The 14,745-nt window shown below is 42.8% G+C and overlaps 1 protein-coding gene across 1 annotated transcript in view; it reads right to left on the bottom strand.

Moving 5' to 3' along the window:
• Nucleotides 1–14,745, bottom strand: part of galns (galactosamine (N-acetyl)-6-sulfatase) — a 98,356-nt gene that overhangs the window by 2,397 nt on the left and 81,214 nt on the right. The window contains exons 11-13 of the mRNA XM_041191579.1: nucleotides 14,027–14,129; nucleotides 5,737–5,858; nucleotides 4,449–4,566 (exon numbers count right to left, since the gene is read on the bottom strand). Coding sequence (XP_041047513.1) covers nucleotides 4,449–4,566; nucleotides 5,737–5,858; nucleotides 14,027–14,129 — 343 coding nt within the window. The remainder of the gene's footprint in view (nucleotides 1–4,448; nucleotides 4,567–5,736; nucleotides 5,859–14,026; nucleotides 14,130–14,745) is intronic.

Below are 14,745 nucleotides of genomic sequence, written 5' to 3' on the forward strand. Positions count from 1 at the left end.
CTAATCTTTCTTTACAAGGAGAGGGAAATATAAGCTGGTTTATTGGCCGAAGTGGGGGGGGGGGGGGGGGGGGGGGTGGAGAGGAGGAGGAGGAGACAAGTGGAGGGGGGGCGGTGTTAGGATAGGAGCAGATCATCAAAAGATGTCACAGACAAAAGTACAAAAGAACACAGAGGTGTTGAAGTTGGTGATATTATCTAAACGAATATGCTAATTAAGAATGGATAGTAGGGCACTCAAGGTATAGCTCTAGTGGGGGTGGGGGGAGCATAAAAGATTTAAAAATAATGGAAATAGGCGGGAAAAGAAAAATCTATATAAATTATTGGAAAAAAAATACAAAAGGAAGGGGGAAGAAACAGAAGGGGGGTGGGGATGGAGGAGGGAACTCAAGACCTCAAGTTGTTGAATTCAATATTCAGTCCGGAAGGCTGTAAAGTGCCTAGTCGGAAGACGAGGTGCTGTTCCTCCAGTTTGCGTTGGGCTTCACTGGAACAATGCAGCAGGCCAAGGACAGACATGTGGGCAAGAGAGCAGGGTGGAGTGTTAAAATGGCAAGCGACAGGGAGGTTTGGGGCATTCTTGCGGACAGACCGCAGGTGTTCTGCAAAGCGGTCGCCCAGTTTACGTTTGGTCTCTCCACTGTAGAGGAAACCGCGTTTTTCTCTCTGAGGGTTGTGTGATTTTGGAACTCTCTGCTTCTGAAGGCAGTGGAAGCGGTGTCATTGAATATTTTTAAGGCAGAGGTAGATAGTTTCTTGTTAGGGAAGGGAATCAAAGGTTATCAGGGGTAGATGGGAATGTAGAATTCAAAACACAAACAGATCAACCATGATCTTATTGAATGGCAGAGCAGGCTCGAGGGGCCGAATGGCCCAGTCCTGCTCCTATTTCGTATGTTTGTGCCAGCTGACTCCAATAGCTCAAGTATAGCAATACACTGAGTTCATAGTTCAAAGCAGTTTTTTGGGGTAGTGACAAGAGGCTGTTATCAAGTCTCCTTTGGAAAATCATTGCTTAATGCTGACTGGCATTTTGTGTTTGTTACGATTAGGATGCTGTTGAGATACTATTTGTTCCCTGTGGTGACAATTCAAATTTCAGAGGGCACAGGTTAAAAATGAGCGAATCAGGACTAAGATGGAACATCAGGAAACTTTTCATCCAAAGACTAATCAGGTGGAATATGTTCCCAGCTAAGAACTCTGAAGTAGATGGGGGTCAGGTCATATTAGTGTTTCAAGAGAGAAAATAAATTGTGGGACATGGTAGACCGGTGGATGGGTAAAACAGAAAAAGAATGAATTTGCATTTCCAAAACACTTCACAGCCAATGAAGGACTTCAAAGACTGACAGGAAGAACTGTAAAATAGAACAATGACTTTTAAGGAGAAGATATTTCAGTTACAGGCTAGGTACATTCTAACAAGGGAGAAAGGTAGGGGAACCAATGCCAGGACCCCTTAGGGGATGAAGGTGGTAGAGGATGTGATGAAACAATAAAAAGGCTTTGTGACACATATCAGGTGAATTCTTCAAACAAGAACCAGGTCAAATACAATAATTTGGGAGGGGAAGTGAAGAGGAAAATCAGAGTGACAAAAAGAAAATATGTGAATAGAATGGCAGCTAACATAAAAGGGAACCCAAAGATGATCTATTGACATGTGAACAGTAAGTGGATAGTAAGAGACAAGGTGGGGCTTATGGAAGACAAAGAGTTATATGTTTCAAGACGCAGGGAAGGCTAGAATATTTAATGAGTACTTTGTATCAGTGTTTACTATTGGTAGAAGCAGAGATGGTAGAGGTAATGGATGGGGTGAAAATTGGTAGGCAGGATGTTCTGGAAAGGCTGGCTCTGCCTAGAGTGGATAAGTTGCCTGGTCCAGATGACTTGCACCCAGATTGCTAAAGGAAGTGGGGTAGAAATAGTGGAAGGGCTTGTCATAATCTCCCAAGTTTCCCTAGATGCAGGAGAGGTGCCAAAGAATTGGAAAAGTGGCAAATGTGACATCTTTGTTTGAGAAAGGGTGTAAGATCAGTCCTTGCAACTACAAATCGATCAATTTAACATCAGTAGTGGGTAAGGTTTTACAAATAATAATCAAGAAAAAAATTAATAGGCACTTAGAGAGCTTTGAATTAAGTAAGGATAGGCAACACAGGTTTGTGAAAGGTAGATTGTGTTTGACCAGTCTAATTGGATTTTTGGTGAGTTAACAGAGAAGGTTGATGAGGGGAATGCCTATATAGTTAATATGGATTTTAAGAATGTGTTACAAAATGCCATAAAACAAAGTTGAAGATCATGGAATAGGCATGTCAGTGTCAATCTGGATAAAATATTGTCCTAAGGACAGAAAACAGTGAGTTGTGGTAAATATGTAAATGCTTGGGTATTGGAAACCAGAGTAAAATTTCAAAATTAGCTGATGGTACCTTGGAGGAATGGGAAACAGTGAGCATAATACCAATCGCCTGCAACAGGACATACATAAGGTGGCCGAATGGGTAGACAAGTGGCATTTGGAATTTAATGCAGAGGTGTGAGGTAATACATTTTGGCAGAAGAGATAAGAAGAGGCAATATAGACTTAATGGTTCTAAAGCATGTACAGGCACAGAGGGTTCATGTATATAAACCTTTGAAGGTGGCAGGATATTTTTTTTATTCACAAGGCCAGCATTTGTTGCCCATCCCTAATTCCCTTGAGAGCAGTTAAGAATCAACCACATTGCCCTAGGCTCACATGTAGGCCAGACTAGGTAACAATGGCAGATTTCCATCCCTAAAGGGTACCAGTGAACCAATGGGTTTTTATAACAATTAATGATAGTTTCATGTTTACTGTTACTCAGACTAATGTTCAGATTTTTAAAAAAATTAATTAAATTTAAATTCCACCAGCTGCCATGGTGAGATTTGAACCCATGTCCCCAGAGGATTACTAGTCCTGTGACATTACCACTACACCACCAGCATATGGAGAGGTGTCAAATTTATTATAGTGATTAGTAAAGCATATTGACTCTTGAGTTCATAAATAGAGGCATTGAGTACAAAAGCAGGGAAGTTATGCTGAGCCTTTGTAAAACTCTGGTTAGGCCCCAACTAGAGTATTGTGTCCAGTTCTGGTCACCACACTTTAGGAAGGATACGAATGTCCTTGAAAGAGTGCAAAGGAGATTTACCAGAATGGTTCCAGGGATGAGGGATTTTAACTACAAGGTTAGGTTGGAGAAGCTGGGGTTGTTCTCCTTGGAGCAAAGGAGATTGAGGGGAGATTTGATGGAGGTGGACAAGATGATGACAGGTTTAGAGAAGATAGATAAAGAAAATCTGTTCCCATTGGCTGATGGTACAAAGACTAGGAGGTCACAGATTTCAGGTCCTGGTCAAGAGATAAAGGGATGTGAGGAATAACTTTTTTTTTACACAATGAGAAATTCAGTGCTTCCGATGGTGGTAAAAGCAGAAACAATCATTGATTTCAAAAGGAAATTGGATGGGCTGGAGGGAAATAAACTTGTAGGGCTACAGAAATAAATTGTTAGAATGGGACTGAGTGGATAGCTCCACAGAGAGCTGGCGTTGACTCAATGGACTGAATGACCTCCCTCTGTGCTGTTATGACTTGATGTAGGAAAGAGAGCAGGAAATTCAGCACAGCAAGATTCCACAAACAGCAAAGTGATAACGACCAAATAATCTACTTTAATGATATCAGTTGAGAGATAAATATTGGCCAGAAGACAGGAAGAAATCTCCCAGCTCTTCTTCAAAATAGTGCTCTGGGATCTTTTATAACAACCTGGGAGGGCAGTCGAGACCCCGCTTCAACATCTCAACTGAAACTAACCTCTGACAGTGTAGCACTCCTGCAGTACTGCCCCTCTGACTGTGCAGTGCCTGTCAGTACTGAGCCTCTGACAGTGCAGCATTCCCTTAATACTGCCTCTCCAACAGTGCAGTGTTTCCTTGTCAGCCTAGATTTTTGTGCTGAAGTGGTAGTTGAACCCAGTCTTCTAACTCAGAGCAAGCTGTTCTCTGAGCAAGGATGACTTATGGATTGACGATATAGGAACATATAGGGAGGTGAGTGGATGGGATGGGGGTTTATGAGGAGGGGGACATTGGTACAGACAGTGGGGCTGAGGAAGGATATGAGAGATGGCTGGGGGGAGAGCCAACGGGTATTGGTTGAGGGGAGAGAGGGGGGATTGGGAAATATGAGATGTTTATTGATTTGTTGTTCCTTTCCAGGTGAAGCACACACAATATAATTTGTGACCAGCAGGTGGCAGTGATGCTGCAGGTAGAGTTCTGTTTTCAGCACCGCCACGGGTATTTAATAACTTTTATGAAAATGCTGGGGTTGATAATCAATATTCTCACTTCTTTTGTGCTGAACATTTGTTATAAGCAATGATTCTAACCACTCACCATGACAGCCCGGTCACAGACATTGAGTTGTGGCTCTCCTGGCAGCAGGGAGGTTTTGTGGTTTTGCACAATGTTTGTGATCTTTCTCATCATCATCTCATACTCCTGGTGGGAAAACCTGCACGATGAGAATTATAGTCAGAGGAAGCCGGACCCTGTCTGTAATCTCAGGTCATTAACTGTGTAACATGAAACATTGTGTGGTCTGATAAAACTCATCTTCAGACATCAAGACGAGATCTCATTGCCGAACACAGCTCACAATGCTCATTAAACAAATCATGTTGAATAATTCCAGTAAATAAAAGCTGGTCTGCTAACCTTGGATAACTTCTCTTTTTACATGGAGGGCTTTTGGGACATGGGATGTCCAACCAGAAACAGGTCAGAAGCAGAATCCACAATAGTTTGTGAAAGGGAAGTGAAGAAATCTAATCGAGGGGCTTGGGGAGTTTATATATAGAATAACAGATACCCGGGAGTGAATTACAGACTGGAATCTAATCGAGGGGTTTGGGGTGGTTTATATATAGAATAACAGATACCCGGGAGTGAATTACAGACTGGAATCTAATCGAGGGGTTCAGGGTGGTTTATATTTAGAATAACAGATACCTGGGAGTGAATTACAGATTGGAATCTAATCGAGAGGTTCAGGGTGGTTTATATTTAGAATAACAGATACCCGGGAGTGAATTACAGGCTGGAATCTAATCGAGGGGTTCAGGGTGGTTTACATTTAGAATAACAGATACCCGGGAGTGAATTACAGACTGGAATCTAATCGAGGGGTTCGGGGTGTTTATATATAGAATAACAGATACCTGGGAGTGAGTTACAGACTGGAACCTAATCGAGGGGTTCGGGGGGTTTATATATAGAATAACAGATACCCGGGAGTGAGTTACAGACTGGAATATAATTCATGGGTTTGGTCGGGATGTGGGGTTATATATAGAATAACATATCTGGAAGGTGCAGGGGTACAGGGAAAAGGCAGGGCAATGGCACTAGGTCATAATGCTCATTTAGAGAGCTGGTGCAGACATGATGGGCTGTTCTGTGCTGTTAAGATTCTGTGATTCTGTGAAGTGAGTTACAGGCTGGAATCTAATCGAGCGATTCGGGGGATTTACATATAAATTAACATACACCCAGGAGTGAGTTACAGGGCTGATCATACAGCATAGTCAAATTACATTTAAAAAAACCTCCTTTTTCTGCTTTCTCTGGTCACTAGGCTGAGGTGTAGCTGAAACCTGAACCTCTCTCCCTCCCTCCCACTCACCTGATGGGATATCTCTCTCCAGGATCCCTCCCAAGGTGGAAGAGCAAAGGCTGGATGGTGCAGTCCTGTTGATCATGTGTTGTGACACCCGTTATGTTCTGTCCTGGGCAGAAGTTAATTCCCTGAAATTAAATGAAATGCATTTGAGTTTTGGGAAAGATTCTATCAGAGCCTTTTAGTCACTAGTTTCTGAAAATATATGGGCAGTGAGAACATTAGGGATCAGAGAATCTTTGGTCAGCACATGTGAGAGTCAGGGCCAGCATTTGTTGCCCATCCCGAATTGCTCTTGAACTGAGTGCCTTGGTAGGGCCATTTTAGAGGGCAGATAACAGCTACCCACATTGCTGGGATCTGGAGTTATATGTAGGCCAGAACAGGAAAGGACAGCACCTTTCCTAAAGGACATTGGTGAACTAGATAGGTTTTACAACATTGATGATAGTTTCATGGAGCTTACAACTCCAGATTTCTTTATTAGTTGAATTTGAATTCCACCACCTGCCATAATGGGATAAGGCCCCCAGAGTATTAACCTAGATCTCTGGATTACTAGTCCAGTGACATGACCACCACGCCATCTCCCCCTAGTTCATGGCTAATCGGTACCTCAACTCTATTTACCCAATTTTGCTTTGTATCCCTTAATACTCTTACCCAACTAAAAGCTACCCTACACACGCACGCACACACACACACACACATGGAGAAAGACTGCAGGGAGGACAGCCACAGTGCAGAAAGGACACCCTACGATTAGGGGATAGATAGCATCCTTGCAGTCAAGAAGTGAGAATCCCTAAGGGTGTTTGCCAACTCCAGTACCAGGGTAAGGAGTACCTCACAGTGGTTGGACAGGAATCTTGAAAGCGAGGGGTAGATCCAGTTTACGTGGTCCATGCTGGAAGAAACAACATGGGTAGGAACAGGGAGGATCAGATCAGCCATGATCTCATTGAATGGCAGAGCAGACTCGATGGGCTGAATGGCCTACTTCTGTTCCTACATCTTATGGTCTTATGGAGGAGGTCCTGCTGAAAAGCATATCAGGGGTTAGGCTCTAAATTTAAAAAGTAAGGCCTCAAGGATAATCTCTGGATTATTGCCCAAGCCATGTGCAAATTGGCATTGGAGCAGATAGATCAGGAGAATTAACATAAGACATAGGAGCAGAAATTAGGCCATTCAGCCCATCGAGTCTGCTCCACCATTCAATCACGGCTGATAAGTTTCTCAACCCCATTCTCCCTCCTTCTCCCCGTAACCTTTGATCCCCTTACCAATCAAGAACCTATCTATCTCGGTCTTAAATACACTCAATGACCTGGCCTCCACAGCCTTCTGTGGCAATGAATTCCATAGATTCACCACTCTCTGGCTAAAGAAGTTTCTCCTCATCTCTGTTCTAAAAGGTCTTCCCTTTACTCTGAGGCGTGTGTGTGGCGATAGGGTTGGAGTGGGAAAGAGGGGTTCCTTTTCATGGGACACTGGCACTAGTTCTGGGACCGGAAGGAGCTGTATCAATTGGATGGACTCCACCTGCACTTGTGGAAAGGGTAAATGGGCAAGTGGCATTGGCTTTAAACTAGTGGGGGGTGGGGGAGGGATCCACAAGAAATGTAGGCAGCCTAAATATAAACAGTAAGGGAGGACTTATTCATTCGTGGGATGTGGGTGTTGCTGGCTAGGCCAACCTTTATTGCCCATCCCTAATTGCCCTTGTTCAGAGGGCATTTTAAGAGTCAACCACATTGCTATGGGTCTGGAGTCAAATGTACACCAGACCAGGTAAAGGTGGCAGATTTCTTTCCCTAAAGGACATGAGTGAACCAGATGGGTTTTGACAACAATCAGCAATGGTTTCATCGTCATTAGGCTTTGCAAATTCCAGATGTTTATTGAATTCAAATTTCACCATCTGCCATGGTAGGATTTGAATCCAAGTCCCCAGAGCATTACCCTGGGTCTCTGGGACTGGTTCAGTGACAAAACCACAACACCACCGCTTGGAGTTATAGAACAGGAGTCTAAAAAGATGGTTAAACATAAAGTGAGATGAAATCTTGTTAAAATTTCTGTGGAACAATGCACACGGGCGTGGATTTAGTGTTCCTGACACAGGTCCTGCCCACCAGTTGGAGAACATCACTCTGGTTTGTTGGGGGGGGGGGGGGTGCCTGACCAAATTAAATTCCTGTGGTATCAGGCCTTCCTCAGGTTTTAGGACCCTGTTGACAGAAATCCTGCATCCCCTGAGAGCTGCCAGCCAATCAGAGGGTGGCAGCTATTCATTGCCCATCAGCATCACTGGAAGCAGTGGCTGCTGCCTGTAATGTACCAACTAAGATCGACGATGGACCCAGGCCACAAGTGAGAGTGATGGCAGGATGGTGGTTACAGAAAGGTGACTGCTTGCGAAGGGTTGGGGAGGTCTGATGCAAGGAGCAGGGGTTGGCTCTCAATGCGCACTGCCTTCCTAATACCGGGTCCCTCAATCAGGCACTAAGTGCCTTTGAAAGAGGCACTGTTACGGCACAGCCAATGGTAAACGCTGAGCTGCTCAAATCCCAAAGGGAAACTTGAAACAACTGCCACAACTGTTTTGCAATTTGTATAAATTTCGAGATGCGTGCCTTGAATTCAGAAGTAATAAGACCACCGAGTCTTATAGGTTTCTTACAAAACTAAATTAAACTTTTATTGATAGAAAAAATATACATAGATCTACACATTACTACTATGATAACTTCTAAATCACCTAGTTAATCTAACCCCCAGTTACACTTTTGTTAAGGCAACAGTGAGACACACAGATTTTGAAAGACCCAGGCAAAGTAACACACAATACCCTGAAACAGTTGAATACAAAGTGAGTTTCCTTAACTTCAGTTCTCTGTAGACAGCAGCTTGAGGCTTCAATGCTGAAGGCTTTTCCCGCTTGTTAGATCTTAGGACATCTAACCGTACACACAGCCTTCTCTCCTTTATTCATATTTTCCTCTTTGAATGAAAATTCCCATGTTTCACTATGTCTTTGGATTTTACCTCTCTAATAATAAAATCTATCATAGCACCAATTTTACCAGTAATCTTTGGGAAAAATAAACACACTGATTTTTAACTTCTCCTAGCTATGTGTTATATATCACTCCTTCTTTGAATTCAGGCTAGTTTGGTTTATTTAAAATGCAAATGTTCCCTTTACCTCTTACATTCTAAAACTTCCCCCATGTTTACTTACTTAACAATTCAAACCTAGCTTATCTTCTGTTACATCAAAGCCTTCAGACCAGCTGCCTTTAATTCAATTAAGTCATACATACACACTCACTGAGACCCCACTATTGCTCTACAATAAATTCCAATAACATTATGAAAATTATTATATCTTCCTGATAGGCACCCTCCCCACATCCCACCCAATCTCCCCCAACCCGCAACAGGGAGGCCACTGGCAAACCCAACAGGGTTTGTTGGGACAGACTTCAGGAAGCATGGGAAACCCATGCGCATTAAGTTGAATTCCTGATCCACTATAAAATCCTGGTGGACTTGGGAATAATGACTGTTAAGGGTCTCGTTCAAATTAGTTGATGGGCAGGTTTCCTGCATCAGCCCATTCCCACCACTAACTTAATGTGGGTCAGTTTTCCCACACGGGAATAGGAGGCGTGACCCTGCCTACCACCTAGTCTGCTCTGGTGGACTCCATCAAATTCAGCCCATAGTTTCTGTAACAAAACAGACATCCTAGAAGCAATCGTGTAGTAGAGATTACTGAGGTATGGCTTTTTTAAAAAAAAATCAGGACTGGGAATTAAAATTACAGGGTTTAACAAATTTAGAAAAGATGATGGATTTGCAGTATGGATTAGGGATAAAATGACAGCAGAGAAAAAGGGAAGCAGTGATCAGCAAAACAAAATCAAAATCCATATGGGCAGAGATAAAAGGTGAAAAAGGATCAATCAGAGATAAAAGATGATAAAGGATCAGTCACACTAATGACTGTTATCTACAGACCATTTCATATGAAAGGAAGGGGGAGGAAGAAATTTGCAAACAAATTAGAGAATTGAATGAAAAACATAGAATGGTAATCATGAGGAATTTCAACTGCCAGGATATTAATTTGACAGAAGAGGTAGGTAAAGGAGATAAGGGAATGGAGTTCCTACAATCCTCCTTTCTAACCCAATAATCCAACAAGGGAAGGTTTTTTTATTGGATGTATAATGGGGAATGAACCAGAGTGGATAAGAGTAAAATAAGGGAATATATTGGTGATAGTGACCATAATATAATATGCTTGGAGACAAGCTGATTTTGAGGGGCTGAGAATAGAACTTGGGCAAATTTTCAACTAGAAACGTTAACTCTGTTTCTCTCTCCACAGATTCAGCCAGACCTGCTGAGTTGATCCTGTTTACACCTGGTGTCCACATTGAATGTTTCCAGTGGGAATCATAGAACAGTGATCAAGATCAGAAACTCTGGCTGATTTCCTTTTTCTCTAACCCAGGGGTCGCTGGACAGGAATCCTGAGTGGAGATTTCCAACCCAGGATCACTGGACAGTGATCAGAAGCAAGAACCCTGGCTGATTTTCCCCTCTCTAACCCAGGCACCACTGAACAGTGATCAGAAGTGGGAACTTGAACTTCTCTCTAACCCAGAGGTCAACGGGACTAATTGTGGAGTTTGAAGTGAGGAAAACTGTCATTAATGCTCCAGACTGTTGGTGTTGAATTGATATTGGGAACACAATATGAAGCGTGAAATAGTGGGAGAAATTCTGGCCTAGCTGAATGCAGAGCTCCACTGGAACTATTCAAAAAGCTTGCCGACATAGGAACAAAACAGGAGAAGACCATATGGCCCTCAAGCCTGCTCCGCCATTCAATACGACCATGGCTGAACTTGGGCATCAGCTCCAGTTTCCTCCTGCTCCCCATATCCCTTAATTCCCTGGCAGACGAAAAATCTACCTATCTATCTCAGCCTTAAATATATTCAATGATGGAGCATCCACAACCCTCTGGGGTAGAGAATTCCAAAAGTTTGCAACCCTCTTAGTGAAGAAATTTCTCCTCATCTCAGTCATAAATGATTGGCCCCTTATCCTGAGGCTGTGCTCCCTTGTTTTAGATTCCGCAGCCAGGGAAAAAAGCCTCTCAGTATCTATCCTGTCAAACCACATCATAATCTTGAATGTTTCAATGAGGTCACCTCTCATTCTTCTATATACCCAATTTGCTCAGCCTCTCATCATGGGCCAACCTGCTCACCCAGGGACCAATTTCGTGAACCTTCGCTGTGCTAGCTCCAGTGCAAGTATATCATTCCTTAAATATGGAGAATAAATTGCAAACAGTATTCTAGGTGTTGTCTCAACAAAGCCCTGTACAATTGTAGCAAGACTCATTTATTCTTATACTCCAATTCCTTTGTGATAAAGGCATTTTAGTCCATTGAGTTTCTCCAATGCTTTTATAAGTGTAGAACCTTAGAAATATAGAAAATAGGAGCAGGAGTAGGTCTTTCGGCCCTTCAAGTCTGCTCTGCTATTTAATATGATGATGGCTGATCCTCTATCTCAACGACATACTCCCGCTCTCTCCTCATACCCCTTGATGCCTTTAGAGTCTAGAAATCTATTTCCTTCTTAAATATATTCAGTGACTTGGCCTCCACAGCCTTCTGTGGTAGAGAATTCCACAGGTTCACCACCCTCTGAGAGAAGAAGTTTCTCTTCATCTCAGTCCTAAATGGTCTGCTCCGAATCCTGAGACTGAGACCCCTTGTTCTAACCCCTCCAGCAAGAGGAAACATCATCTCTGCATCCAGTCTGTCCAGCCCTGTCAGAATTTTATATGTTTCAATGAGATCCTCTCTCATTCTTCTAAACTCCAGTGAATATGGGCCTAATCGACCCAATTGCTCCTCATGTGACAACCCTGCCATCCCAGGAATCAGTCTGGTGAACCTTCGCTGCACTCCCTCTAGGGCAAGAATATCCTTTCTTAGGTGAGGAGATCAAAACTGCACACAGTATTCCAGGTGTGGTCTCACCAAGGTCCTGTACAGCTGCAGTAAGACATCCTTTCTTCTGTACTCAAATCCTCTTGCAATGAAGGCCAACATGCCATGTGCCTTCTTAACTGCTTGCTGCACCTGCATGCTTGCCTCATCTTCCGCTAATGCAACAACACCTCATCTTCCGACTAGGCACTTTACAGCCTTCCGGACTAAATATTGAATTCAACAACTTTAGGTCTTGACCTCCCTCCTCCATCCCCACCCCCTTTCTGTTTCTTCCCCCTTCCTTTTGTTTTTTCCAATAATTTATATAGATTTTTCTTTTCCCACCTATTTCCATTATTTTTAAATATTTTTAAATCTTTTATGCTCCCCCCACCCCCACTAGAGCTATACCTTGAGTGCCCTACCATCCATTCTTAATTAGCACATTCGTTTAGATAATGTCACCAACTTTAACACCTGTGTGTTCTTTTGTTCTGTTGTTTGTGACATCTTTTGATGATCTGCTTCTATCACTGCTTGTTTGTCCCTACAACCACATCAACCCCCTCCACTTCTCTCCCCCCACCCAAACCACCCCCCCCAACACACCTTAAACCAGCTTATATTTCACCCCTCTCTTGGATTCACTCAAGTTCTGTCGAAGGGTCATGAGGACTCGAAACGTCAACTCTTTTCCTCTCTGCCAATGCTGCCAGACCTGCTGAGTTTTTCCAGGTAATTCTGTTTTTGTTTTGGATTTCCAGCATCCGCAGTTTTTTTGCTTTTATATATGCTTGCCTTCAATGATTGGTGTACAAAGACACCTAGGTCTCTTTGTACATCAACATTTCTCAATCTATCACCATTTAGATAATACTTTTCCATTCTGTTTTACCTACTGAGGTGGATAACTTCACACTTATCCACATCATACTGCACCTGTCATGTATTTGCCCACACAACCTGTGTAAATGGCCTTGAAAGCTCTTATCAACCTCCTCATCACTCACATTCCCACCAAGTTTTGTTTTGTCAGCAAACTTGGAAATATTACATTTGGTTCCCTCAAACAAATCATTGATATATATTGTGAATAGCTGGGGCCCAAGCACTGATCCCTGTGGTATGCCACTAGTCATTGCCTGCCACTCCATAAATGACCCATTCATCCCTACTCTGTGTTTCCTGTCTGCTAACCAATTCTCAATCCATGCCAGTATATTACCCCCAATCCCATGTGCTTTAATTTTACACACTAACATCTTATGGGGGACTTTATCAAAAGCTTTTTGAAAATCCAGATATACCACATCCACTGGTTCTCCCTTATCTCTGCTGCTAGTTATGTCCTCAAAAAACTCCGGTGCATTTATCAAACATGATTTATCTTTCATAAATTCATGTTGACTTTATCTAATTCCTTTGATCTTTTCTAAGGATCCTGTTATCACATCTTTATAATAGACTCTCGCATTTTCCCTACTACTGATGTTAGGCTAACTGGTCTGTAATTCCCTGTTTTCTCCCTCCCTCCTTTTTTAAATAGTGGGGTTACATTTGCCATCCTCTAATCTGCCAAACTTTTCCAAATTCTACAGAATTTTGGAAGATGACAACCAGCGCATCCACTCCTTCCATGGCCATCTCCTTTAGTACCCTGGGATACAGATTATCAGGCCCTGCCGATATCAATTACCTTAATTTCCTCACCCTTATTAGCCCCTAGGTTATCTCTATTTCTGGTATGCAACTTGTGTCTTCTACTGTAAAGAGAGACACAAAATATTCTTTAAAGTCTCTGCTGTTTCCTCATTTCCCATGATAATTTCTCCTGTCTCTGCTTCTAAGGGACTACCATTTACTTTAGCTACTCCCTTCCTTTTTTATATACTTCTAAAAGCTCTTACAATCTGTTTATATACTAATGGCTAGTCCTTCAAACTCGAATCTCAACCAACAGCATCGGAAACACAAAAAAGTTAGTTTATCTTATTGCTGTTGATGGGATCTTGTGCACATGAATGAGTTTTCACTTTCACGGAGTTATTTCTAAATGTCTATGCAGAATGTGTTTCTGAGAGATGGGATAAGACAATATATTATATCAAGTATTCCCTTTCTTTCTCTCTGTATTCACTGTGTGTGGGGTTCATCTCCCTTCCACCCCCATATCAACGAGTCTTCCCCCACCTTTGTCCTCTTGTTATCAAGACTGTTTCCCTGCGAGTTCCCTGCTCCCGCCTCAGTCTGTGGAGGATTGGTCTCACCTGTTGCAATTCCTCCCAGGAGTTAGTCCATGTCCAGTAATGTGCCTTGTACTGTCCGAACCGCACAGCCATCAGCTCGTTCCCTCGATAGTAAAACACTGGCCTGAACAGTGAGAAAAGAAAAGCTGAAATAAAACTGAGCGACAATATTCTCAGCAGATAAGTCACGTTTTACACATACAAGATGGACAGTGAAACCCTGGAATTAAAATAAGCCTGAAACTACCAATACTTAGGAAGCAAGGAGAATATATTATTAAAGTCTATGTAAACTTGAGGTAAACTTCATACCCAGGGTCTGGGTTGAAATCCAGATCAGACAGATGAAACCAGCGTCTCCTCTGTCTGTTGCCTTAGGAATCTGGCCTACTATCAGTCAGGTCTATCCAGTTCCTAGTGGTCTATATCAAATCTAGCAATCTTCACCTGTCACGGGGGTGATTGACAGGGATAGTGTAGAGGGAGCTTTACTCTGTATCTAAACCCGTGCTGTACTTGCCCTGGGAGTGTTTGATGGGGACAGTGTAGAGGGAGCTTTACTCTGTATCTAACCCCGTGCTGTACTTGCCCTGGGAAAGTTTGATGGGACAGTATAGAGGGAGCTTTACTCTATATCTAACCCTGTGTTGTACTAGTCCTGAGTGTTTGATGGGGACGGTGTAGAGGGAGCTTTACTCTGTATCTAACCCCGTGCTGTATCTGTCCTGGGAATGTTTGAT

The sequence above is a fragment of the Carcharodon carcharias genome, chromosome 7, assembly GCF_017639515.1.
Source record: "Carcharodon carcharias isolate sCarCar2 chromosome 7, sCarCar2.pri, whole genome shotgun sequence".
Lineage (NCBI taxonomy): Eukaryota > Metazoa > Chordata > Chondrichthyes > Lamniformes > Lamnidae > Carcharodon > Carcharodon carcharias.